General features: G+C 51.9%; 10 protein-coding genes across 10 annotated transcripts; 4 read left to right on the forward strand and 6 right to left on the reverse strand.

The window, feature by feature from the left end:
• Positions 1–315: 315 nt before the first annotated feature.
• Positions 316–2,070, reverse strand: BDZ99DRAFT_566400 (uncharacterized protein). Its single transcript, XM_033727579.1, has one exon. The coding sequence runs from the start codon at positions 1,754–1,756 to the stop codon at positions 536–538; it is 1,221 nt and encodes a 406-aa protein (XP_033583552.1). The 5' UTR covers positions 1,757–2,070; the 3' UTR covers positions 316–535.
• A 931-nt stretch (positions 2,071–3,001) lies between these two features.
• BDZ99DRAFT_433989 (beta-lactamase/transpeptidase-like protein) lies at positions 3,002–4,964 on the forward strand (the record flags this gene model as incomplete). Its single annotated transcript, XM_033717419.1, has 1 exon — positions 3,002–4,964. One exon carries the CDS (start codon positions 3,002–3,004, stop codon positions 4,796–4,798), a length of 1,797 nt encoding a protein of 598 aa, XP_033583553.1. The 3' UTR covers positions 4,799–4,964.
• A 799-nt stretch (positions 4,965–5,763) lies between these two features.
• On the reverse strand, positions 5,764–7,511 carry BDZ99DRAFT_458443 (PLC-like phosphodiesterase). The gene is made up of 3 exons (XM_033718912.1): positions 7,363–7,511; positions 6,979–7,100; positions 5,764–6,923 (listed from the first exon to the last, which is right to left on the reverse strand). The coding sequence occupies exons 1-3, from the start codon at positions 7,502–7,504 to the stop codon at positions 5,769–5,771; spliced, it is 1,419 nt and encodes a 472-aa protein (XP_033583554.1). The 5' UTR covers positions 7,505–7,511; the 3' UTR covers positions 5,764–5,768.
• Positions 7,512–7,923: 412 nt separating this feature from the next.
• Positions 7,924–8,913, forward strand: BDZ99DRAFT_458445 (uncharacterized protein). The gene is made up of 3 exons (XM_033718913.1): positions 7,924–8,251; positions 8,357–8,469; positions 8,538–8,913. The coding sequence occupies exons 1-3, from the start codon at positions 7,988–7,990 to the stop codon at positions 8,671–8,673; spliced, it is 513 nt and encodes a 170-aa protein (XP_033583555.1). The 5' UTR covers positions 7,924–7,987; the 3' UTR covers positions 8,674–8,913.
• Positions 8,914–9,308: 395 nt separating this feature from the next.
• BDZ99DRAFT_139635 (uncharacterized protein) lies at positions 9,309–10,055 on the forward strand. Its single transcript, XM_033712677.1, has 3 exons — positions 9,309–9,630; positions 9,691–9,803; positions 9,861–10,055. Exons 1-3 carry the CDS (start codon positions 9,571–9,573, stop codon positions 10,000–10,002), a joined length of 315 nt encoding a protein of 104 aa, XP_033583556.1. The 5' UTR covers positions 9,309–9,570; the 3' UTR covers positions 10,003–10,055.
• Positions 10,056–10,465: 410 nt separating this feature from the next.
• On the forward strand, positions 10,466–11,795 carry BDZ99DRAFT_139752 (uncharacterized protein). Its single transcript, XM_033712678.1, has one exon. The coding sequence runs from the start codon at positions 10,571–10,573 to the stop codon at positions 11,684–11,686; it is 1,116 nt and encodes a 371-aa protein (XP_033583557.1). The 5' UTR covers positions 10,466–10,570; the 3' UTR covers positions 11,687–11,795.
• Positions 11,762–13,295, reverse strand: BDZ99DRAFT_458449 (putative acyl-CoA:6-aminopenicillanic-acid-acyltransferase). The gene is made up of 3 exons (XM_033718914.1): positions 13,043–13,295; positions 12,581–12,988; positions 11,762–12,530 (listed from the first exon to the last, which is right to left on the reverse strand). Exons 1-3 carry the CDS (start codon positions 13,088–13,090, stop codon positions 11,904–11,906), a joined length of 1,083 nt encoding a protein of 360 aa, XP_033583558.1. The 5' UTR covers positions 13,091–13,295; the 3' UTR covers positions 11,762–11,903.
• A 627-nt stretch (positions 13,296–13,922) lies between these two features.
• Positions 13,923–14,702, reverse strand: BDZ99DRAFT_515179 (uncharacterized protein; the record flags this gene model as incomplete). The annotated part of the gene is made up of 1 exon (XM_033724946.1): positions 13,923–14,702. The coding sequence occupies one exon, from the start codon at positions 14,700–14,702 to the stop codon at positions 13,923–13,925; it is 780 nt and encodes a 259-aa protein (XP_033583559.1).
• A 2,701-nt stretch (positions 14,703–17,403) lies between these two features.
• BDZ99DRAFT_458452 (uncharacterized protein) lies at positions 17,404–18,923 on the reverse strand. The gene has a single exon (XM_033718915.1). The coding sequence runs from the start codon at positions 18,793–18,795 to the stop codon at positions 17,899–17,901; it is 897 nt and encodes a 298-aa protein (XP_033583560.1). The 5' UTR covers positions 18,796–18,923; the 3' UTR covers positions 17,404–17,898.
• Positions 18,924–19,822: 899 nt separating this feature from the next.
• BDZ99DRAFT_515181 (uncharacterized protein) lies at positions 19,823–21,332 on the reverse strand (the record flags this gene model as incomplete). Its single annotated transcript, XM_033724947.1, has 5 exons — positions 19,823–20,390; positions 20,447–20,859; positions 20,910–20,980; positions 21,034–21,070; positions 21,123–21,332. 5 exons carry the CDS (start codon positions 21,330–21,332, stop codon positions 19,823–19,825), a joined length of 1,299 nt encoding a protein of 432 aa, XP_033583561.1.
• Positions 21,333–21,372: the final 40 nt, after the last annotated feature.

Genomic DNA, 21,372 nt, shown 5'->3' on the forward strand with positions numbered 1-21,372 from the left:
ACGTAGGCTCAGCGCATTTGTTCCCAAAACGGCAATCCTTGGCACCAACCACCGAAAGCTCAGCGTAGTGGCGTTAGGCACTTGAGTTACTCGACCTTGCATCTGATATGTCGAAAATCTACATGATGAAGACCTATTCAAGGGCATGACATCACAGGTTAAGCCTCACACCGTGGATCTCCTAGCATGTCGACCTGGGCGTACCAACACAGGGGATCCGGTAATGCGCCGTAGCCCCCCGGTGACTAGTTCTGGAGTATCTACAGAGCTTCCAAGGTTGATCAAGAGCGCTAGCTGAAAGCTAATTTTCACATCATATATTCGGTAAGTCTATTGTTATTAACGGCTTCAAGAACTTGTTTCGAACTGGGCAAAAGAGTCGAAACCAAGGTCGACGTTATCCCTTAACCCGTCGGAATTGGTGCGTTGGTATCGATACGGATGCGACCAATGAAAGTTTTTAGGGATGACAACTGCGGCGACTTTCGCATGCTTGTGTACAACTCAGTAGAGCTCTACGGTGCTCAACACACGTTCAACCACCTGGTCCGAGCGTTTCCCATGGATGGGCTAAGGGATATACCATTCGTGCTCCAGCAAAAGATTCACTCCTTGTACAAATATCACTGAGAGAGTCTTCCGGCGCCTTCCAGTCCTTCAAGATGGCATTCGAAGTGCATAGGCTCCACTCTTGCATAAGTACTCCATACATGCCTTGTGTGTTACCGCATTGTCTCTTCGCCAGCCGATACCAAGCACCGAAGCTGTATTGCAGGGGCGTTAAAATTCGAAGAGCCGGCAGAGGAAGCGACCGATCTACTGTCATGGCGTAGTCGACAGACATAGCAATAATGGTGGCTGCCTCCGTGTCCTGGGATTCTATAGCCTCGATATCGAACTGGCTCGAGAAGGGATCGAGCCAGTGCAAAGTTTGCAAAATCCCAGAGAGCAACACCCGGTAGGTCTCGAATCTGATGGCCAATGCAAATTCCTCAATAGATGAGTATTGCAACGATTGTTCTAAAACTTGCGCGACACGGGGCGTAAGGGTTTGGATTTGGCCCACCTCGCCGATAGATCTGGTTACTAAATCTCCAACGGGACTGAAATATAGCTCTTCCGCCAGCTGCGTTGTCTCTGAAAGAAGAACCGTGTTCGTGGGACAAGCGGCACATGCCCGAACGAGTCGTGCGAGACGGGGAATCTTGACGAACTGCTGTATGAGTGCTGTAGAAGCCACATCCGGCGCCGTTAAGCGTACGCACTGGCGAGATGTTGCCGCTGTGGATGCTTTTGTGTCATAGATACAATCGCGTCCACGACGCAAAGCATCTGTGATCTCCTCTAGGTACGTGGAATTTATGAGCATGAAATCAAGGTCCTTCTCTATGCAGGAAAGGGAAGCAATTCGAGAGTGGAGGATATGGGAGAGCCCCCGAATATGCGCCACGTAATGAAACGTTCCGAGTGCAATGAAGACCTCCGCGAAGACGTGGAGCGAGATGGCCAGCAGAATGCTGTCGTCCACTTTCGGGACTGACATTGCGCATCTTAGACTCGTCAATGCATTCTCTCTAGTGGCCGGAGCAAGGCTCTCAGCTACCTCGCGACGGCAACGAAATGCCTCGCCGCTCTCGACGAAGTAACGCATCGCAAGATCAAACGTCTTTTCTGAGCCGATGCGAGGAGGGAAAGTATGGATCCAGAGCGAAAAGGCCTGCAGAGGGTAGGACGTTGATGTAGTGGAGCCCATCATTGCTGCCCATCGCGAAAGCAGCCTGCTTTGTGGAGAGGTTATGGCACGTCTCGGTGCTGGATGGTTGACTCGTCCTTCTTCGCTACTCGTTGCCAAAGATGCATGTTTTGATCTCAGCAGTGGGATTTGCAGTCTACTCCTAGGTTTCTGTATTGGAACAAAGACGTGAAAAAGGGCAGATCCCCCTTCTATGGGCTTTGCGGTTCGTAGGCGTAGACCGCGGCGCTGATCCTGGATATTGGGATCTGTGATCTTAGATATCGTGCGTGTAGAAGTTTTGTTCGTCCCTGTTGGTCGATGGATGGAGAACACAGAAGGATTGTTTGCTGGGTAGATACATGATTTACCCCCGATTTTACATGTGTAGCACTCAGGACGTGTCTCATCGCACTATACTCATATTAGCAGGCAAAGTGGGGTAAAGAACTGACAGTACATGCCTTGATCTTGCGGGCCCTACATGTCGAGCATTTCAACGGCTGTACCATGGTGGGAATTCTCGAGGTTTGCAAGTTTTGAAGGGTGAGTAGGTATAATTAAAACACATTGCATACAGTATAATCTTCTACTCGACTTTTAACGGGATCCGAGAAAATCGGAGGTAGTACTGCGCAACGGCGAGCAAAAGGCGTGCTAGAATATGCCACCGTCGATCAGTTGGGGCCGCTGATGTCAGCCCTGGGCTGCATTGCAGACTGCAGGTGAGAAACAGCTTCTAGCGCACATAAGTCGGTGGGTTCTAATTGGGTAACAACCTTTCGAATTCGGCAATAATGCGAGCGAGTATAGACGATCTCTCAACTAAGCTTTAAGCTTCCAAGTTTCCTACATTTCCTACATTTCCAAGTGTCCAGTGTCACAGCCTTGCGTAAGAAAAGACAACTTCAGACCGAAATCCGGTCAATAGGTCCCAGCTCGCAGCTGAAGCGAACTCTGATTAGGAGAGAACAATCCAAATTTGGTTATACTGCGAGTAAAACTTGACAGTCTTCTCATTGTACTCACTCAGCTTCGAAGCTTTCAGCATCGCGGCCTGACTTTCACAAGATTTAACGACAACATGTACAGGAATACCGCCAAGAACATCACCTCCTTACGTCAACACATTGGCGAATGTTGCTAGCGTACGCACATGGGCTACAAGGCCGGATTACTTGTATTTAAGCTCCTTTCTTTCGAACTTTTCGGGCAAAATCATACCAAGTGAAAACCGTTTGGAGCTTTGTATCCTGTCAACCCGGAAACATGCACTTTTCACTTCAACTTCTTCTGACTCTGCTTATATCTGTCACGTCCGTTGTGGCGGATTTCTCAGGGCCAAGCTACCCGCCGCCGACAGATCTCACCAGCAACCATAGCCTCGTTGCTGCCGGTTGGCACAATGTCACTTCTACTCTCGAGACATATCTCAAGAATCAAACCTTTTCGTCCACTACAGCAGCTGCGTTGAAGAACGTTACCTTCTCCGTGGGCTTATTCTCGCTTCACGACCCAGCTGCCGTAAAGCTGCAGTTCCATCACACATCCCCCGAAGTTGCGAACGCTGCCAATGGAACACACAAGGTGGATGGCGATAGCATTTATCGCCTCGCCAGTGTCAGCAAGCTATTCACTGTCTTTGCGGGTTTGCTGGAGCTGAAAGACGCGGACTGGAATCGCCCTTTCACAGATATTGTTCCCGACTTCGCCGACTTCGCTCGGAAGCACCCAGATAACGACCCCGTACATATCGTCCAGTGGGACAAGGTGACGCCCAGCGCCCTTGCTGCGCAGATTGCAGGTGTCCCACGCGACCCAGAATCTGGCAGCGACATATTGGCCAGTTACTTAGCCGCACAGGCGCTTGGTGAAGTAAGCCTCGATCCGACAGCTCAAGGCTTCCCACCCGTGAACAAGAGCGATCCATTTGAATTCACACCATGTTCAACTGTCAACACAAGCATTTGTACGGCCGATCTTTTCGTCGAAAGTGTGGATAGTCGACCGCCTACATTTCAGCCATGGACAAGCCCAGCATACTCGGACATCGGATTCGCCCTGCTAGGCCTCGCAATTTCCAACATTACCGGCAAGAGCATTGACCAGGTCTACCGCGGGAGTATCTTCGATCCACTAGGCCTGTCGTCCTCGAATTCCTCAAACCCCCCTGAGTCGGAGTGGCACCGCGCCGTTATCCCCGCCGGTCCATTGGACAATTTTATATACCCCGAGGACGTTTTTGTTTCGTCAGGTGGACTTTCTTCTACAACGAACGATTTGGCTAGATTTGGCGTGGGAATCCTAAACTCCACTTTGCTCCCCCCCGACCAGACGCGCAAATGGATGAAGCCCGTTGCTTTCACCGGCCGGCTCGACTATGCAGTTGGACGACTATGGGAGATCATGCGCTATGTGCACCCGTCCGGCCATATAACCGACATCTATCCCAAGAGCGGCAATTCAGGTCTTTATAGTACGTGGATGGTTCTTCTACCAGACTACAACGCGGGTTTCGACGTTCTCGTGGCCGGCACCTCTACCTCCCGATACCAGGCGACTCAACTCATCGCAGATGTGGTCACGAATACAATCTTGCCTGCTTTGCAGGCCCAAGCCGGTGTCGAAGCCGGGCGAAAGTTTGCCGGTACCTACACCTCTACGACTCCGGGCATCAACTCGTCGCTGACTGTGATTTACAACCAAACGGCCATCGCGGCCCCGGGGCTGGTGGTATCATCTTGGATCAGCAATGGCACCGACATGCTCAGCGGGCTCCGGACAGCCGTTGGCGCTACGCCTGGGCGGCTCTTGCCGACGGTTGCGAACCTAGAAACCGGGCAGCAGGCGTTTCGGTTGGTTGGTTCTGTGGATGCGCCAAGTGCACGTTTGCCCGGACAGTTGTTTTCGGGGCCAGGCTATCTGGGTGCGGATTGGATTGGGGTTGATGACCTGACGTACGGCGGTCTGGCAGTGGGTCTCCTGGTCTTTGACATTGGTTCCGATGGCACTGCAACAGCTGCCTCACCGGCTGCGTTCAGGACTACGCTGAGAAGAGCGGCTTGAGTGATGGAGACGGAATTACGGTGTAGGCTAATTGACGGTCACTATCGGTTGGATACTTGACTGTATCTCCTCGCGTTATTTTTCAAGGCCTCGCTGTAACTCGCTTGGCACTGCCAGAATGATGGGTTACTTCTGTAGTTAGTTTATAAAGACTTTCAAGCTGCCGAAATTTGTAATGACCGATCCCATTCGTCTAGCTTCTGTTGATGGAGCTTGACTGTAGGCCCCTTAAGTTTTTGTGAATTCGCTTCTTTATTAATGGAAGGAGGTAATCTAGAACCTGTTTCTTCTTTCGCTTGCCGGATGAAATCCTTTTTGGCTTTTGGCATTGAAGAATATTAGAAATGGAAAAGTATCGCTATAGGACATAGAAACCAGATTTAGAAATGGAAGATAAACGAGAAAAGAGGAGGCGAGGCGCTAATACCCTGCAGCGTTTAATATTTAGGCTAGGTTAACGGGGACATAGAAGGAGATCAGTCGGTTGGAGGTAAACGTATTGGTCTTGGAAGACGTCCTGCAATAGCTTGGTACGTTCAAACGCGGTGGCGTTGTGAGGATGAACCTCAAATCCGTCAATGCAGGTCTAGAACAGAGGCAGGGGAGGCGGGTAATGATAATATGACACAAGCTCGGAGTAGTAGTGGGAATGATACTATTCTGAGCACGGAAATTCGCCTTTGAGATTCTCTCATCCCTTTTCATGGCAACGAGACCATTACCGTCTCCAACACGGCGACGGATTTAGCGACTCCAATTACTTCCAGTCCAACTCCACCAAGGTCCATTAGTACCTCGACATGCCTGAACGATTGGTGGTGTCTGAAGGACATTTTGCTTCAACTCTAATTGCTCGTCATGTTAGTTCTTTTACATCAGCTCCAATATACTCCCAAGATTATCTTCTAAAAGTCACGTGATATGACCTTAGACGCCCCATTATTCCAACCCTCCCCACCCAAAAAGCCCCCTACTCCATCTCCAACCTCCTCTGACTAAGCAAAATCGTCGTATCACACGTCGCGCCATCAATAAAATCATTCATCACTACCACTGTCCGCTCCGCCCGCAACCTATCCACCACATTCTGCCTAATCCACGGCAGGAGCACCATATCATTACTCGCCTTCGTACTCGTCAGACAACTCGTCGCCGCATTCGCCGACAACACACTGTACACCATCACCTCCTTGATGCTCTGGCTCGTCGCCTGGCACTGCAGAATCGTCAGATCGGTGCTCTCCTGTCCTTCCGTCGTCATGCCCTCGAACCGCGCGAGGATCGGGTCCGGCACGAGCGTCGCGTAGGCCTTCGCGGTCCACGAGTCGTACTTTTCGGCCTCGGTGACGACGATGAGGCGCGTGCCGGCGGCGCGGAGCGCGTCGATGGGGAGGGCGAAGAGGGTGCGGTCGCCCCAGGTCAGGGGCGCGTTCTGCGCCCTGCTGCACGCTTCATTCAGCAGGTCAGCGATTTCTTGGGTCGTGGGCCGTCGGCACTGCTTGACAATGTTGTCGTAGCGCAGGTGCAGCGTCACGATCTCGGTGGGGTTGGCGTCGAGGAAGGCGACCTGCTGCGCGAGGAAGTCGTCGAAGGCGATGCCGGGGATGCAGGCGTGCTGGAAGTAGAACTTGTTGGGCAGTTTGGATAGGCGCTGGAAGGTGGGGAGGAGTTGCGCGGGGCGGAATTCGAAGTAGCGCGCGCCCAGGGCGAGCATGACGGATATTTCCTTCTTTTGCGTGATGGCGGTGCCGTAGACGATTTCGGGGAGGTGCTCGAGGATGAAGGCGTCCGAGATGTGCGAGAGCCATTCGACTTGGGGGATGATTTGGCGGAGTTCGCTGATCAGGTCCATGTTGGCCGAGGAGAAGATGGCGTCGCAGGTGGTCATGCTGTTCATGCCGTTGTCGTGGGGCGCAGCGAGGACGAAGCGGGTGAAGGGCTTCTGGGCCTGTGGCGAGCCTGGGGGGGCGAAGGTGCCCATCCAGTATCTGTTTGCTGTTGAGCAGACAGTGACATAGCATTGATCACGGTTTGGGAGGCCGATGTGGCCGTGGCCGGCGTCGTAGAAGCAGTAGGTGATGATTACGTCGTCCGTCACAATGGGTGAGAAGTGTTGGGTTGACATCTGACCATCTATATTAGCCCTTTAGAGCCGTACTATACACCAATAGGCCGCTAACCATTGTGCCGCCTTCTAGGTTACCCGTGAACGTATTGATGTCATTGTAGGCGCTTCCGACAACTTCGCCATCGCGTACGACTTTCCACTCGAAACGGCCTGTAAAATTGAGGTGGCCTGGGACTTAAGGTAGCAGTACACATGTCAGCGGGATTTTAGGGAGAGAAGAATAGCGTTAAGATGAATACTAGATCCTCTGGAGTCAGATTTCCTGAAGCGTCACTCAAATCGTATTCAGGACACCCCTTAATCTGCGCCGGTTGAAAGCGACTAAATTGGGCGCTCAAACGCAAACTGAATGCACATTCAAGCTCAATTTGAGACAGTTCTAGGTATGTACAATGACACCGAAGGGCTCTGGTATGCGTACTAGGACCTTACATACTGTTGTGAGACTCAACCTCGAGATGTGTACTCGAGAAGTTGTTGTCAATAGTGTGCGTAACGGCTTGCGCCGGAACGGTAAACTCGATAGAGTAGCCAGGGACTGAGATATAGGAATAGACCTGAACGCCTTTGCTTGGCATGGTGAATGTATCTGGGATGGTGTAAGACAGATTAGATGGGGTCACAGTTGAAATAAGGTTCGACGCGGAACTCGGCATCATTCGGCGACGCGTCTCCTCCCCTCCCGCACACCACCATCTCAGACCAAGCGCTATCACAAGTCTGCTACCTTTGTACGAGCACAGCCCTCAAGGCTGTCTTTCCTTTAGCCACAAGAATGGCCCGTGGAACAGCAGCAATGATAGCGTTGAGAACACAGGTGGGTGGTGCCCGAGCGGATCAGAACCCGTGGAACCCGACGCCGCCTAGACGACGCCGTCGAGGTATATCCACCTCATGACTAATCTTTTATCTCGTATGTCTCCATTGCCTATCTTAACCTTGCCTGAAATCTGCACGTCAATTCTGACTTTCCTGATCCTTGTCGTCATTCGCGACCTGTAAGCCATTTCACACATGTCTCCCTGCACACTGCAGTCCGATGCAGCTATGCACGCTAGACCATGATTCAATCGCCTCAACGCCATATGCCACTCCCGAGTAAGTTTCGCAAGGCCAACGTCGAAGGCAAAGCGGGGTACAAAGAGCGGGGCCCGACCTCGGGAGGTCGAGGAGTCTACAAAAGCTGCCGTGCCACAACATTACATAGAGCCTACCCGTGCTACACACAACTACCGTCCTATCCCAACGTGTATTGGAAGCCAATTGCCGCGAACATGATCTCGGTGCTCGGATACTTCGTCCCAACAGATGGCAAAGACGACTACGTAAGGCTGACCACCCCGGATATGCAGAGACATCCGAATCCGTGTAGGGAGACCCAGCTGCATGGGTCTTCTTCACAGTAAAACAGGCTAACTTTCTTCAATCAGCTTCGAAACGAACTACAAGCCTTAGTCAAACTCGTCAAAGAGAACGAGCCCGACTGTCTCATATTCGAGCTTCTTTACGACGACGACATCGAGCAATTCGTCATACACAGCATGTAGGTTCTAAATCCGACTCTCACGAGCTTCTATAGCTTTAGACTTTCACTGATATCTCTTTTCAAAGGTTCAAGGACCGAACGGCCCTCAACTTCCATCTCAAGCAGCCATATCTTACCGCTTTCAAAGAAGGAACTCGCGCAGAGTCCTTTGAGTCAATGGATTTGAAAATACACGAGCGAATTGACGGGTTCTCGAGATGACTTGGTCCTCGTGTTGGGTCGGGATAGGGCGTCTGGCGTTTTCTCGTCCATTCAGATCCTCAAAAGGTCGAGCTTTCATTGTCGTGTTCCCTTACTTCTACATCGCTATATAATTCCCAATCACAACCTTTCCCCGCCACAAATATCCTTGCTTGTTTAGTCTCCGACCTTTTCCCGATGGACTCCAAATTATAGTACCTGTGAACCCAGATGCAGGGATCGGCTCGGTTCCCGGTGCCCGTATGACAGGGTAAGTGCTGACGCAACAGTTTTCCCTCATGCATATGCATGTGAATGGGATAAGAAACGGCAAACCCGCATGACCACTGGACCGATCAGAGACCTCACCGTCTTCCTTTCCAACTGCTCTCATCTAGAGGAGTACGTAGAATTAGCTTCGCCTTGGAGTACTACTCTACTCTAATCCGCATCTATCGAACGAAGCCAGCGGTACGTACAATACCTACCGCTTCGTATGCCATCCGTCTAGACCCGCAAAGAAAAACAGATGCAGCATAGCGAAAAGCTTAAAGATGTTCCCCTCCCAGGATTCTCTACATACGCGACGCGCAACCCCGTTTCTAGCCCCGTCCCGACCGCGCTAGCACAATGACTCGCAGCCGACAGACCCCACTCCCCAGACGCAGGGGAATATCGTTTAGCAGAAAGTCCATGCGGAGAACCGCCTGACTTCTCACTCTTTCCTCGCGGCCAGCTCAATAAAACCCATTATAAGTAGGACACGAGAGTCTGTTTGCTGAAATTTGTTCTATGTTGTGGCCGATCCGGATCTCCAAAGCTAGAGCGACATCGATCTAACTTTCATTGAACGGTCAGGGCGCGATACGAAGCATTGGGTCCTTCCCGCACCCGCATTGACCACCGCCAAAAGCCAAAATGTCGAAGGCAGTCCAATTAGTCACGACACTGACGCCGATGGACGGGAAGAAGGACGATGTGAGTGTTGACAGATTGCAATCCGCATCTCTTATCTCGGGACTGACTAGGCTCGCGCAGGTCCTAAAGATCATCACTGATATGGCTGTGGAAGTCGAAGAACAGGAGGCTGGGTGCCTTGGGGTGGATGTAATGTGGCACGACGACACCGACACATTCATTCTCGTCGAAAGGTGAGCAACCCTCAAGTCGTTGCTACTCTGCATATAATTAATTTTGATGCTGTGTAGGTTTAAAGATCAGGCGGCGTTCGAGTTTCATTTTAAGCAGCCGTACGTGGTGGCGTTCAAGAAGAGCCCGGTAGCCCTTACCTGCCTCGAGGCTATGGATGTTAAGATTTGTTCGGTGGCTCCGGGTACTTTCAGTAGATGAATGGTCTTTTGTTCTTCACGAGTTTCTGTTCATGCTGTTCTCTGTTTTCCTTTTGGTCGAAGTTATCTCCTTATTAGCCTCCGTTTTTTAAGGTCGCGATGCACTTTATTCAAACGCTTCTAATACCAATGTACATGACCATAATAGAGAAATCAGGCGCACCGGGGTTGGGAAGAGATTTACCAAGTTTCGCTGTGAAAGACTGGTGTTCAACTTGTATGGCTTCTTCGCACGGCACGTGACTTGTATGAGTGAGCCAAGTAGAATTATGATGTGATTGTCAAATCGTAAAGACGAAGAGCTTCGAGAGAAGTACATTGTTGATAGTCCTACTAGAGATGATCATGTGCAGAGACGAACAAAAGCAAAGAGCACGATCTGCATGTAGAAGCGGTCAGCGGTGATGACGTAATTCTGCGAAGACCTCGATATCTTGAGCCCTGCTCCTTGCAATTGCATTTGGAAAACACCAAAATCCTCATAAGGGTGCAGAGTTGTCTTTTGATAGTGCTGGCGTTCTTCTTATGTCGACCACGAACCTTGCGCTGTCCGCTTTCCTAACCCCAAAATGCGGCATCCTGCTGCGCCGACTGTCTCCGCTACTCTCGTTTCACTCCTCATTGCGTTTGTCACTTATATGTGGTTCTTTTATCCCAGTAAACATCACGAGGGAAATCCAGGTCCTAAATTGGAACCGTTCGAAATCCACTTCAAAGATGACGGCAAGCCAACTTCGACTGAGGATGAAGATAGGGACGTTGAAACCGATGTCGATATCATCGAGAACAACGACAAGGAGTTCACGATTCCATACTCGGACGAAATTATTGTAGAGCCTATTTCTGCGGATGCCCCAGAGGGAGTGCCAAATTCGATTTCCTACTCTCTTCCCATTCCCATGAGCCGACATGTCACCCCTACTGCTACACGCCCGGCTGTGGACAGAGACTGGGACGATCCTCTCTTTGAAATCGAAGTATCATCTTGTTACATATCCTGCGAGATCACAACTATCCAACCAGCCCACAAATATGGCAACAGGAGCCCAGCTTGCCTTGTCATCCTCCAATTCACATTTCATCCTGCGCTCAGCCATCGCTTCAGGAACGCACGACTGTCCTGCAGTTTCACGCCTCCCAGAACTTCCAAGGTCAAGAAAGACGGTACCCCGGTTGTCGCGTTTCACGCACCTCGGACTGCCTACGGCGGGTATAGCAAAGGCGAATCACATTGGACTTTTGGACTATCGGCACCGCTCCAGGCCCCGGGTGGCTACTTCTCCATCACACCGTCGGCTGAGAAGTCCCACGATCGCATCGTAGATCACTATATGCGAATTGAGGGCTCCGCCAGAGGGACTCCACGGTCGAAATGCATTTGGACAATGGCCGAGAACGAAGACAGCAAAGCGGGATTACCATTGGACTTTCAAGTCGCAGTAGTACTACAGGCGAACAGTCCTTTTGTTCTAGAGGTCGACATCAGCGCGGAGATTGCTAAGTGGTGGAAGAGCAAGAATGTTGAGGGCGTGGCGGTAGAACCGAGGGTGATAGACCCCAACGTGCCTCGAGGGAAGCAGTTCAGCTTTGACGCTGACCTCGAAGAGCTCAAGCTTGGTAGTTGGTTCTCAGGAGCTGTCGAAGGAGGCAGCGTGGCTTGGGAGGCGACTATTCCGCGACCTTGACAACTGAAAGGTAATCTTCTTGGAGCCGGCCACATTTCTTCATTACGTGGAGGTCACTCAGCACAATATCAAATATTCGAGATGACTACCACTGATCTAAGTTTCTGCTATTGATTTTATTTTCAGTGTTGGGTAGTGAAGGATAGAAACAAACTAGCGTCCGCGTCATCTCATCTCGCGGCCTCCACGCGTCAAACTTTCAGCTTGCGACCGCCGTTTACCATGGCATACTCAACACCCCACCCTCATTTCCACTACCCGGCATACCCCATACCAGCTCAGCGCTTGGCTTTGTGCCCTTCGCGAAGTTCATGACAATGCAAAACAGAGTGCTACTCCGCGTTGGCAAAGGCCTCGACGGGTCTTCTTTACAGCAGATAGCTTGTGGCGCGTTGAACGTGTCAGAGAACACCTTCTGTCTTAGCACCTCACCTTTGGGAGCCTCTCCACTCGAGACCAGCTCGCCCGTGAGTTTCTTCATTCTCTCCAGGCGAATAGGCGATCCCGCAAGCCACGGCCGCTCGTCGACCAAGCGATTTTCGATGAAGTGGTTCGTGTGAACCACAATGCCGTTGCTGTCTGGTTTGAGGTGAACACTGCCATTTGGCGACACCTCCAACCCAATTGGACCATCACGGTCCGCGATGAGGATGTGCTGCGAGCTTGCCACCCCTCCCAACGCCTCCAACTCTGCGATAGCCGTAGCAGCCGAGACAGAGTTCAGACAGACTCGAAGCGCCACATGAATCGGGATTTTCGACGGAATCGTTGGACGAGCTCGCACAGCGTTCAACAACGTACCCACGGACAGCGAGTTGAAGCCAATCTTCCCAACAATACCAGCCTAGACAGGTCAACCTCCAACACCTCCAATCGAACAACCGCTCAACATACCTCAGTAATCATATAAACCGTCGGCTTGTCCACCTGCTTAATCGACATCATGACCAAATTCGGCTTGACCCTCTTCGTCCAATCCCAATTCTGCGCCAACACCGTCCCCCCATCCCCGTGCAACTTCCACCCTAGACTCGAGCACCCGTCCGAAAACAACCCCAACGCGATCTCGCTGCGGCAGTTCAGCGCGACGATATCGAGGATGTCGAGGCCGGCGCCGTCGGCGATGCCCACCATTTCGGCGTAGATGTCGGGCGTGAGGCGCTCGATGGTGGGGCGGTACTCGCGGGCGACGTCGCGCACAGCGGGCCAGTCGAGCGCTGAGGTTTGCTGGAACATAGCGTCGTAGGTGGAGATCTGGCGGCGGATTTCGGTCGCGAGGAGGGCGCCGTGGGTGAGGCCGATCTGGGGATCATGGTTTCAGCACTACTACGTCGAAATTGTTGATGGAGCACTCACCTCACGCGGCGTCCCGCTCAGATCTATCTTTCGCGGTGGTGGGTCCATCTTGGATGTGATGGCAACGGGTGGCGATTCTCGAGTTGATGTTGAGGAGGTTGGCGACTTGACGACTTATGAACGACTACTGTAGTAACTGAAAGTTTGCTATGGTTTGTTTGTAGGAGTACACGTCAAACACCAAATAACCAGGCAAACAACACCTTTAATAAACACCACCCCTCCCTGCCGCGCTTCCGTTCGTTGCTCATGCGCCGCTAGGTGACGCGATATCGGGTCCAAAGGTGGGGTTGCCGCAATCCTTATACCACATCTGGCTCTTATTCAAGCTCTCTTGTTCTCCAATCAGACTCGGTTGTCCGAAGATCTGTGGAAGCTTACCCTGGGGGCCTGACCTTCCGGAATAGGCAAGAAAGGCAGGTTGCGGGGCAGTGGTGGTGGTTCCCCGCATTTAGTTAGCGACGTCAGGACTTCTTGATATCTAATGCACTGCACTATGCTTCATTCCACGACGTCTGCATTGGTTCATGGTGGGATTTTTTGTGATGGGTTAGGGTATGCCGGACAGTGGCAGATGAGTGTATATTGACTACTGGTGAGGTTGTGGATTCTACTGTCTTCCCCAAGTCGCCTCATCAGACCGTCCATTTCAGCTCCGTCTTTTTTCGTAACCAAGATCTCGATCCATCTTCCAATCCTCTATCCCACAGTCCGATCCAGCGTCTAGTGAACATGACGTTGAGGCGAGAAAATGAGAATGTGCTGGGGGCGTTCGGACGGTGTTAGACAGGTCCTAGAGCAGAGTAAGCAATAGGTTGATTTGGAGGCTCTGGGACATTGGTAGCATTTACTTGGTCGAATCCTAGAGTGTGGAACTACCCTACAGTCCCTCCTCTTCGTCGTCGTTCTCGGGGTGAATGGCAGTGAGAGCACCGCCCTCTGGAACCTCCACGACATCCTCGGTGTGAGCAGCAGTTGCTCCGCCGCTGGCTGGACCTCCTCCAGTGGTGCCATCTTCAGGATGAAGACTATCTTCTCTACCGCTCGCTGTCTCCGCGCCCACCCCACCTGATCCCGAGGCCTGAGGCTGAGGCTGAGGCTGAGGCTGAGCGTTGTTGTTGACACCTTGGCCGGAGCCAGAAGCAACAGGAACCCTCAAGAGCGAAGAGTTAGGGACGACGACAGGGGAGTAGGTGTCGTCGCTAGTCACGATAAGGATGATCGACCAGCCGGGCTGAGCCACCATCACCACCTTCTGCGGAGCGACCGCAATGAGGGCTACCGTGCTGTCCAAGAAGACATTGGTGCTCGTACTAGCTCTCAGCGTGTACGTGTCCTGGGTGGCAGGAACCTGCACCGCCAGGGCCTGGGCTAGGTGCGGATAATTGACGACTGTAAGAGTTGGAGTTAGATCGGGGTTTCGGTGCAGTGAAAGAAGGGGAGTTGTACTCGAGTCGGCCGCGTTGCCCAAGACAGTGCCCTCCAGGGCAGCGGCACCCGATGAGCCAGCTGCCGCGGCGTTGCCTGTGATAGTGGCGATGTGCTCGCTGGTCATCCTCTGCAGTTGTTCTTGCGCTTCTGGGGAGCTTGCTATTTCCGCCCGCATCTCGGTCATACGAGCTCTCAATCTCTCGTCGGTGGTGGGTTCTTGTCCGGACATGTTGGAACAAGTGTGAGAGAAGTGTGTTGTAGAGGTGTGAAACGAGGTTGTTGTGATGCAGAAGGTTGTCGTAGTGCAGGTGATGGAGCCAGATGTCGTGGGTTAACATAGGTGAACTGACGCTTCTGGTGGCTACTGTCGGGCCGTCGGCCTTCTATCATGAGCGGCTGTGGACTGTTCAGTCTATTCACGTGGCTGGACGCTGGGTGCGCCGTAACGGCCTCCTCTTCCTTCTCTTCAGATACATGACACAGCTTTAGTAGAACAAAGACTATCCGCTCTGAATCCTGCGGCTCTTGTAGTACTGCTGCAAATACAGTAAACTTGTGGAGACGCCTCACGACCAATAAAGAATATAGAGACTAGAAGTACCAGTCCACACACCCTAAACCAGCGCCTATCCACGGATGTCACGAACCCCATCTGATTCCAGCGGTGTATGCTTTGCTCATTATCCCAAACTCAGACCTCCAGCACTACTTCGACTCACCAGCAACTAATAAAAGTAATGCACTTCTCAATAATTTTTAGGAACAGACATTCCGATCCCCCTCAACACGCCCCCTTAGAACTACTCTCCCTCCAATACAGCATTCTTCCTAACACACGGCCTCCCCGACGGCTTCCGACGATGAAACGGCTCAAGCACCAGACCGCGAAGCAGCTCGAAAAGCTCCCATGGCCGGCAGAGAATACTGGGATTAGGGCAAGACATAGGACGAGGCGACCTTCCTTTCGCTAGGAGACTTGGGTATAAAAGTAAAGACCGAGATAACCGAGACCGTTGGATCTATTAGAAGGTAAAGAAACCCCTTTTGAGGGCACTGAAGCAAGAAAAAGGCTGCACCGCGGCGTATTATCTTCATATTCATCGTATGAGGATTGACGTGCTGATTTAGCGACAGAGTTCTGGGATGTTCACAGCACTATGACGTCTGGCGAGAGAACTGTCACACTGTGGAGAATCGAGGGGTTGGAGGAGAGCGCGACTTTGAAGCAGTGGGAATATCAGAACACTCCCTACGGTGGTATCAAGCAAGCAAAAGGGAAGCCCCGGCGCTACTCTATCCGAGTTACTGCCTAAGCTCATCGCTTTCACTTTCCTACAGGATGGTTAGGGCTGATGCGATGTGAATTGGGCTACCTCTTGACCAACCGGCCACCGACTAGCTGGACTACTCCTTACGGTGGTGTTAAGCGCGCAAGAGTGGAACCCGAACGCTTCTCTATCTAAGCTGGTATATAGATTTATCGTTTCTACGTCCTTAGAGGATGCCAAGGATGCGGTAGAGACCGGGCTACTTTTTAATTAACTAGCTATGTGCTGGCTAAGGACTCCGTACGATAGTGTTGAACAAGCAAGAGTGGTGCCCGAGTAGTGAGCCTTCCGTGCGCCTGCACTTATGGCCTAGGACTGTATGATTAGCTAGTTAGTGGTGTCTGAGCAGTGGAAGTGGAGCTATCATTTGGCCGGCCGAAGACATGCCAGCTGGGGGACTCCTCACAGTGGTGTCGAGCGGGTAAGAGCGGAGTCGGAGCAGCGATATATCTGTGTGGCTAAACGTTTCACCTAGCACTCTATAGATGGCTAGTCAGCAGTGTCTACGTGGTGGAAATAAGACCACTGTTTGACTGGTTAAATATGTACTAGCTGGGGCACTCCTCACAGTAGTATCAAGCGAGCAAGCGCGAAGACCGAGCAACGAGATATCCGTATGCCCACACTTATGCCCCAGATTTGTATAGTCAGCGGTGAGTAGTAGGACTCTAAACGCTGAAACAGTGTTAGCAAGGACAAGCATGTTTGAGAAAAGTGAGATCAAACCTTCATTCGTAGCTATATTAGGATCAATCAAGCCCTCTCCAGAGGGTGTGAGTTTTCTGATTTCATCGGTTCCCAACCCCTCATCAAAGACATCTGTACACTTATTTACCGCTGCGTAAGAAACCTCATAATATTGTGAGCATTCCAAATAAGAGAGACGTTTGGTATTTTGGACGACTGGTAACCGCGCGAGGCTACCCTAGACAGCGTCAGCAGGGTGTACACAGATTGGAAATATAGCCGCTGCCCTTGGTTCCTGTTAGTGCGTTGACGCCCCACAAATAGTGGTAGGAGAGTGGAAGGATGCCTATGACAAGGCGGGTGTGGGCGTGGAGGAGGGGGAAGAGGTGGACAGGGGGGAGAGGGAGATTGGTGGCGCACCCGTGTTTGAGATGAGTGCGGGGACGGGGCCGGTGGAGGTGGAGGGTGTGGAGGTTGGTGAGGGGGGTGCAGGTGAAGGGGATGGAAGGGAGGCGGGAGAGGGGGAAGAGGGAGGAGAGTGGGGTGGGAGGTGGGAGGAGGGAGGAGGGGCGGCCGGTCGATCGAAAGGCTGGATAGACATTAGAGATGACCAAGTAGTCGCAAGTTAGAATGTTATAGATCTTCCTCGTGTGCTCTGTTTAAGACCCGGAGCCTACCTGCTGACATCTAATCCAACTCCTCCACCTCACCTATATATAGCCCATTATTTTGCCAGTCGAGTCCCCTTCGGGGGGCTATCGGACTCACTTGGCTGAGTGTGATAGTTCCGTGGCGGATTCTCTGTTCACGTTATGGGTGATTCAGCACTAAAAATTCTTTGTTTGTAGCAAAGGGTTTTTGTAGGGCTTTGGCCCGAGTTTTTTGCTGCGCGGATGTGCGGGTTCGATTCCGCATCTTAGTTTACTTTTCTTTTTGTATCGATAATTCGTGTTTAGGTGTAATAGAATCGAGGGGCTAATGATGTGATGGAATCAAGTATTAGTGATAAACACCTTCAGTTAGGTGAGGTTTCCTGCCTTTTCATCACTTCCTATCATCAGTCAACGTACACTATATATACCCTATTATTTCCACCGTCACCGTATCATCGAGTGTAAAAATTTGATCGCGACATGAAGCTGACAAGAGTGGAAAGAGTGGAAAGAGGTTGATTTCGTAAGGCATCATCGGGTATAGAACGTTCGCTCCATACGCTTTCGATGCTCGCCAGAGTGAGAGTACCTGAACGCCGTAAAACCCAGAACATCACCCATTATGCCCCCTTGCAGCCGCTAGCACGCCACAAATTGTTCCCCATAGCCCTTCCCATGCTCCTTTCCATACTCCTTTCCCGACTCTCTCTGTAGCTCTTTGTACCTCTTCGTGGCTCGTCGTAGTTCCTAGAGTCAGTCACAGCCGCATAGTGGCCGGATTCGGAGAGGGCGATCTACCACGCAGTGCAGGTGAGCTAGGTCTTAACATCGGTGACGCAGCAGCTTGCAGCGCATCCATACTCAGGTTCGAAATGACATGAAGATTGCCCTTGACCTCCTCATCGCTCAGGTCCAGCATCAGCCGCAGCTCCTCCGCCTTCAGGCTCTCGCCCAGCCCAATCATCAGCTGCAGGCCCGGCGATCCGGGCAAGTTGTAGTAGATCCAGTTCCACTTCAAGTCCTCGACGGTGTGTGGCTCCTGTACCCGCGAGATCCTGGCCTTGATGCGCCGCACGTCCATTCCGAACACGCCACTCAGATGCGCCTCCGTGCCCAAGCCCAGCGTGCTGTCGCGGCGCACTGACCGCGGCACCTTGGCCCCCTTTTCGATCGGTTGTTCCTTGAGCCGGTTGCTCACACCACCGTCTTGCAGCACCGCGCGCTTGAATACTGCGTTCTTGAATTCCGTGATGCCGAGCACAATGTAGCAGGCCTTCTCTTCTTTGGCCAGCTCTGCAATCCACGCCTGTGCGTCCGGGTCCGAGCACACGGTCTCAAAGGCAGCGTACGGGTGCTTAGAGATGCGCTGGATCATCTGCTCGGCGCTGACGCTCAGCAGGTTGGGCTTGCGGTAGACCTGTCCTAGGTCGAACTTGGCGCCGAAGTTCTGGGCGAAGCGGCCCTCGGTGTCGACGCTGAAGAGATCTTTGTACCGCAACTGGATGAAATAGTCGTTCAGCTCATCCACGGCGGCGGCCTGCTTCTCGCTGAAGAAGCCGTCGAGTTCGGGGTGCAAGGGGTGGATGAGGAGTTGGCCGACGTTGACCTCGTCGGCCGGGAGGGGCTTCGGGAGGAGGGCGACGCGTTTCGACATGGTGTAGGAGGGGGTAGTTCGGAATGAAGGATGTTTGGAGGGTCTTCTGGTTGAAGGTTTGATGGAGCTGCAATTGTTGTGCAACGTGTTCTCGTCGTGGAGCTCAGGAGCTGGAAGCTGAGGTGAGGTGAGTTGTGGTACGGTTTAATCGATAAGACGAAACTATAAACGGCCTGACAGGCTTAGCTAGTATTCCTCCCCAGTAGGGCACTCTATCACCGCACTCTGCAGCGTATTTGATTGCTACTGCCCCCCTGTAATATTCCCTTTTGCGATTTTAGTCTCACTGGACGTTCACCTGCGGATGCAGACAGAGAGACGCACTCCGTGAGTTTCGGAAGTCTTTTTAAGGAGTCTGCCACGCTAGGCCTTGACAAAGTGGCATACTCATCAAACACTCTTCTCGTATGTACAGCTGCCTGCCATTGCTTGAAGTGCTTCAACGGCTTTCCACATAGCCTAATGTGTAGAGCTTCAATCTTTTTCAGACTCCTTGAAATGCTTTGAAGCACCCCAAGCAGTTACAGACAGGTGTACACACGAGACTGCCTGTTCTAGAATGAGAGTGCCACCTTTTCCTTGTCCCGGGTGTCTGGGTTGAACTTTAACAAGAGTAAAAAGAGTGCATCATAGCATTTTCGGGATGATTTCGAATTGCAAAGGGTTAGACTGTCTTCCTTGAAGATAAAGTAGCAATTCGAAACCGTCTGAGGTAGCGGAGAGAACTTTCAGATTTGCCAAAACTGTAGCTTCACAACTTATCATGATGCTCCAGAGGACCTCAAACAATGCTTTACAAGTGTACACAATAAGCCTTAAAAGATTGTGCCCCTTGTAATTGCGAAGAATATTCCTTGAGGTGGGAGCAGAGAGTAGGTGAACATTGTGAGAGCTAGGACATTTACATCAACCCACCCGATCATGAGCATTCACACAAGCTTCAATCCGAAAGTCATGAATATTCTTTCATTACGCAGCTTGATTAGACGGCAGCTATATATCATTTCCAACAGAAAAGGGATGTCCGTTACCGCCGCCACCCCCTCCCAGACCTCTCTTGCCTCTCCGCATCCCCGTTCTCCTCCGGCGTATATGTCGCAAAAACCATCGTTCTCGACCCCTTCTGTAACCGCGAGTCCCTCGGCGTACTCGGCATCGTCTTATTATGGTCTACATTCGGCAAGCTCGTAAGCTCCTTGCTACTCCTCGTCGAGCCAACCTCCATGTCCGATGTACTGTCCCCTCGATCCTCGATAGTAACACCCATTGCCGTTGACACTTTGATGCCGTCGGAGGGCAGTGGTGACGACGCGGACTGAGAAGGCGAGCTCCAATTGCGCGAACGGGAGTTGTCCGACGGCTGGTCGAGGTTCCGGATATACCCCATGCTGTGGCCGCTGCGGCCGCTGCGCGTGGAAATGTTGAGGTAGCGGCGGAAGAAGACCTTGAGGGCGGGCGCGGAGGCGCAGATGACAGCGAGGTCGGCTTCGAGGCAGCTCCAGAGCCAACCAGGCAAACACTCCCAGGAGATGTCGTATGTTTCGAAGTAGACCCAGTGCAAATAGTAAATGCGCATTGCGCCGCAGATTGTAGTTCTGGTGCTTTTGTTAGTATATGTGGACGAATGGAGGATGCTATGGGTGGAATTTACACTAAGCCGAGGGCAAAGATGCCGTAGATTGCAAGTTTCTGGCGACGAGGGAGCTGGAGGTTCCACAGGAGCATGATGGGTAGAACAGCGGCCATTATGTCTTGAACCATGCTAATGCTAGCTCCAGCAAAGAGGGATTTGTACTCCGGGTGGCAATGGAATTTGTGTGTCTCTGGCCATCCCCCGGGACTGAAATCGAATTGATTCCAGAAGGCGTTGACAGGGTTGCATGTGAGGGGCAGGACGGTAATGAAGATAACGGCATATACAATGACAAAGGCAATGCTGGCCCATACTAACAGAATGAAGTTCCTGGATATGCTGCCATTTGCCATTCGTCGATAAAAAAACAATATGGAGACCTTCGTCGGGGAAGTGGCAAAGACGTAGAGCAGTTCAATCGCGAAGACTACCTGCAGTGTTGTGAGCATGGGCGAACCTGAATTTGGTATCTGCGCCCTACCTTACGACTTGTCACAGAAAGCTCCGGTGTATGGTCCCAGGAATGATATTGGAACCCATATACTCTCGCGCCTGCATGATTTGGTAAGCTCTTGGCTAAGTTGCAGTCACGACGTCGGACTTACCGAGACAAGTGGTAATAGTGAGTCCATATACGGCCGGCTAGGAGGGTTAGTATGTATTCAAGTGGAGAGTGCATCTCAGTTGGACTAACTAGAGCAGCAATAATCAACCAATCGTCAAGTCCTGAATTCTTCTGTACGACAAATCTTGCCCAAAAGCGAGCAGCCAACACGAGGGTCATTATTGACAAAGCAACTATCAAAATAGCGGGAATGGTCCAGTCTCTTGTTACGGGATCCACATAGTTGGGTTTGGGCCAGGCCAGGAGGACCGAGAGGGGAGTGTGGATGCCGCCAGGCATGGTGGGTTAGGCAAAGGGAAAACGAACGCTTCAAGCACGG

Source organism: Mytilinidion resinicola (assembly GCF_010093595.1).
Source record: "Mytilinidion resinicola strain CBS 304.34 unplaced genomic scaffold BDZ99scaffold_2, whole genome shotgun sequence".
In the NCBI taxonomy this organism is placed as follows: Eukaryota; Fungi; Ascomycota; class Dothideomycetes; order Mytilinidiales; family Mytilinidiaceae; genus Mytilinidion; species Mytilinidion resinicola.

What these genes read in the sequence shown, in the direction of transcription:
- BDZ99DRAFT_458445 (XM_033718913.1), top strand. Translation starts at nt 7,988, where the DNA reads ATGATTCAATCGCCTCAACGCCATATGCCACTCCCGAGTAAGTTTCGC. An exon ending in CAGATGGCAAAGACGACTAC is followed by an intron (nt 8,252 to 8,356) that starts GTAAGGCTGACC and finishes TTCTTCAATCAG; the next exon opens with CTTCGAAACGAACTACAAGC. An exon ending in CAATTCGTCATACACAGCAT is followed by an intron (nt 8,470 to 8,537) that starts GTAGGTTCTAAA and finishes CTCTTTTCAAAG; the next exon opens with GTTCAAGGACCGAACGGCCC.
- BDZ99DRAFT_458443 (XM_033718912.1), bottom strand. Translation starts at nt 7,504, where the DNA reads ATGCCAAGCAAAGGCGTTCAGGTCTATTCCTATATCTCAGTCCCTGGC. An exon ending in CGAGGTTGAGTCTCACAACA is followed by an intron (nt 7,101 to 7,362) that starts GTATGTAAGGTC and finishes TGCTACCTTAAG; the next exon opens with TCCCAGGCCACCTCAATTTT. An exon ending in ACCTAGAAGGCGGCACAATG is followed by an intron (nt 6,924 to 6,978) that starts GTTAGCGGCCTA and finishes ATAGATGGTCAG; the next exon opens with ATGTCAACCCAACACTTCTC.
- BDZ99DRAFT_566400 (XM_033727579.1), bottom strand. Translation starts at nt 1,756, where the DNA reads ATGATGGGCTCCACTACATCAACGTCCTACCCTCTGCAGGCCTTTTCG.
- BDZ99DRAFT_458452 (XM_033718915.1), bottom strand. Translation starts at nt 18,795, where the DNA reads ATGTCGAAACGCGTCGCCCTCCTCCCGAAGCCCCTCCCGGCCGACGAG.
- BDZ99DRAFT_458449 (XM_033718914.1), bottom strand. Translation starts at nt 13,090, where the DNA reads ATGGACCCACCACCGCGAAAGATAGATCTGAGCGGGACGCCGCGTGAG. An exon ending in TGAGCGGGACGCCGCGTGAG is followed by an intron (nt 12,989 to 13,042) that starts GTGAGTGCTCCA and finishes CATGATCCCCAG; the next exon opens with ATCGGCCTCACCCACGGCGC. An exon ending in CGGTTTATATGATTACTGAG is followed by an intron (nt 12,531 to 12,580) that starts GTATGTTGAGCG and finishes TGACCTGTCTAG; the next exon opens with GCTGGTATTGTTGGGAAGAT.
- BDZ99DRAFT_139635 (XM_033712677.1), top strand. Translation starts at nt 9,571, where the DNA reads ATGTCGAAGGCAGTCCAATTAGTCACGACACTGACGCCGATGGACGGG. An exon ending in TGGACGGGAAGAAGGACGAT is followed by an intron (nt 9,631 to 9,690) that starts GTGAGTGTTGAC and finishes AGGCTCGCGCAG; the next exon opens with GTCCTAAAGATCATCACTGA. An exon ending in ACATTCATTCTCGTCGAAAG is followed by an intron (nt 9,804 to 9,860) that starts GTGAGCAACCCT and finishes GATGCTGTGTAG; the next exon opens with GTTTAAAGATCAGGCGGCGT.
- BDZ99DRAFT_139752 (XM_033712678.1), top strand. Translation starts at nt 10,571, where the DNA reads ATGCGGCATCCTGCTGCGCCGACTGTCTCCGCTACTCTCGTTTCACTC.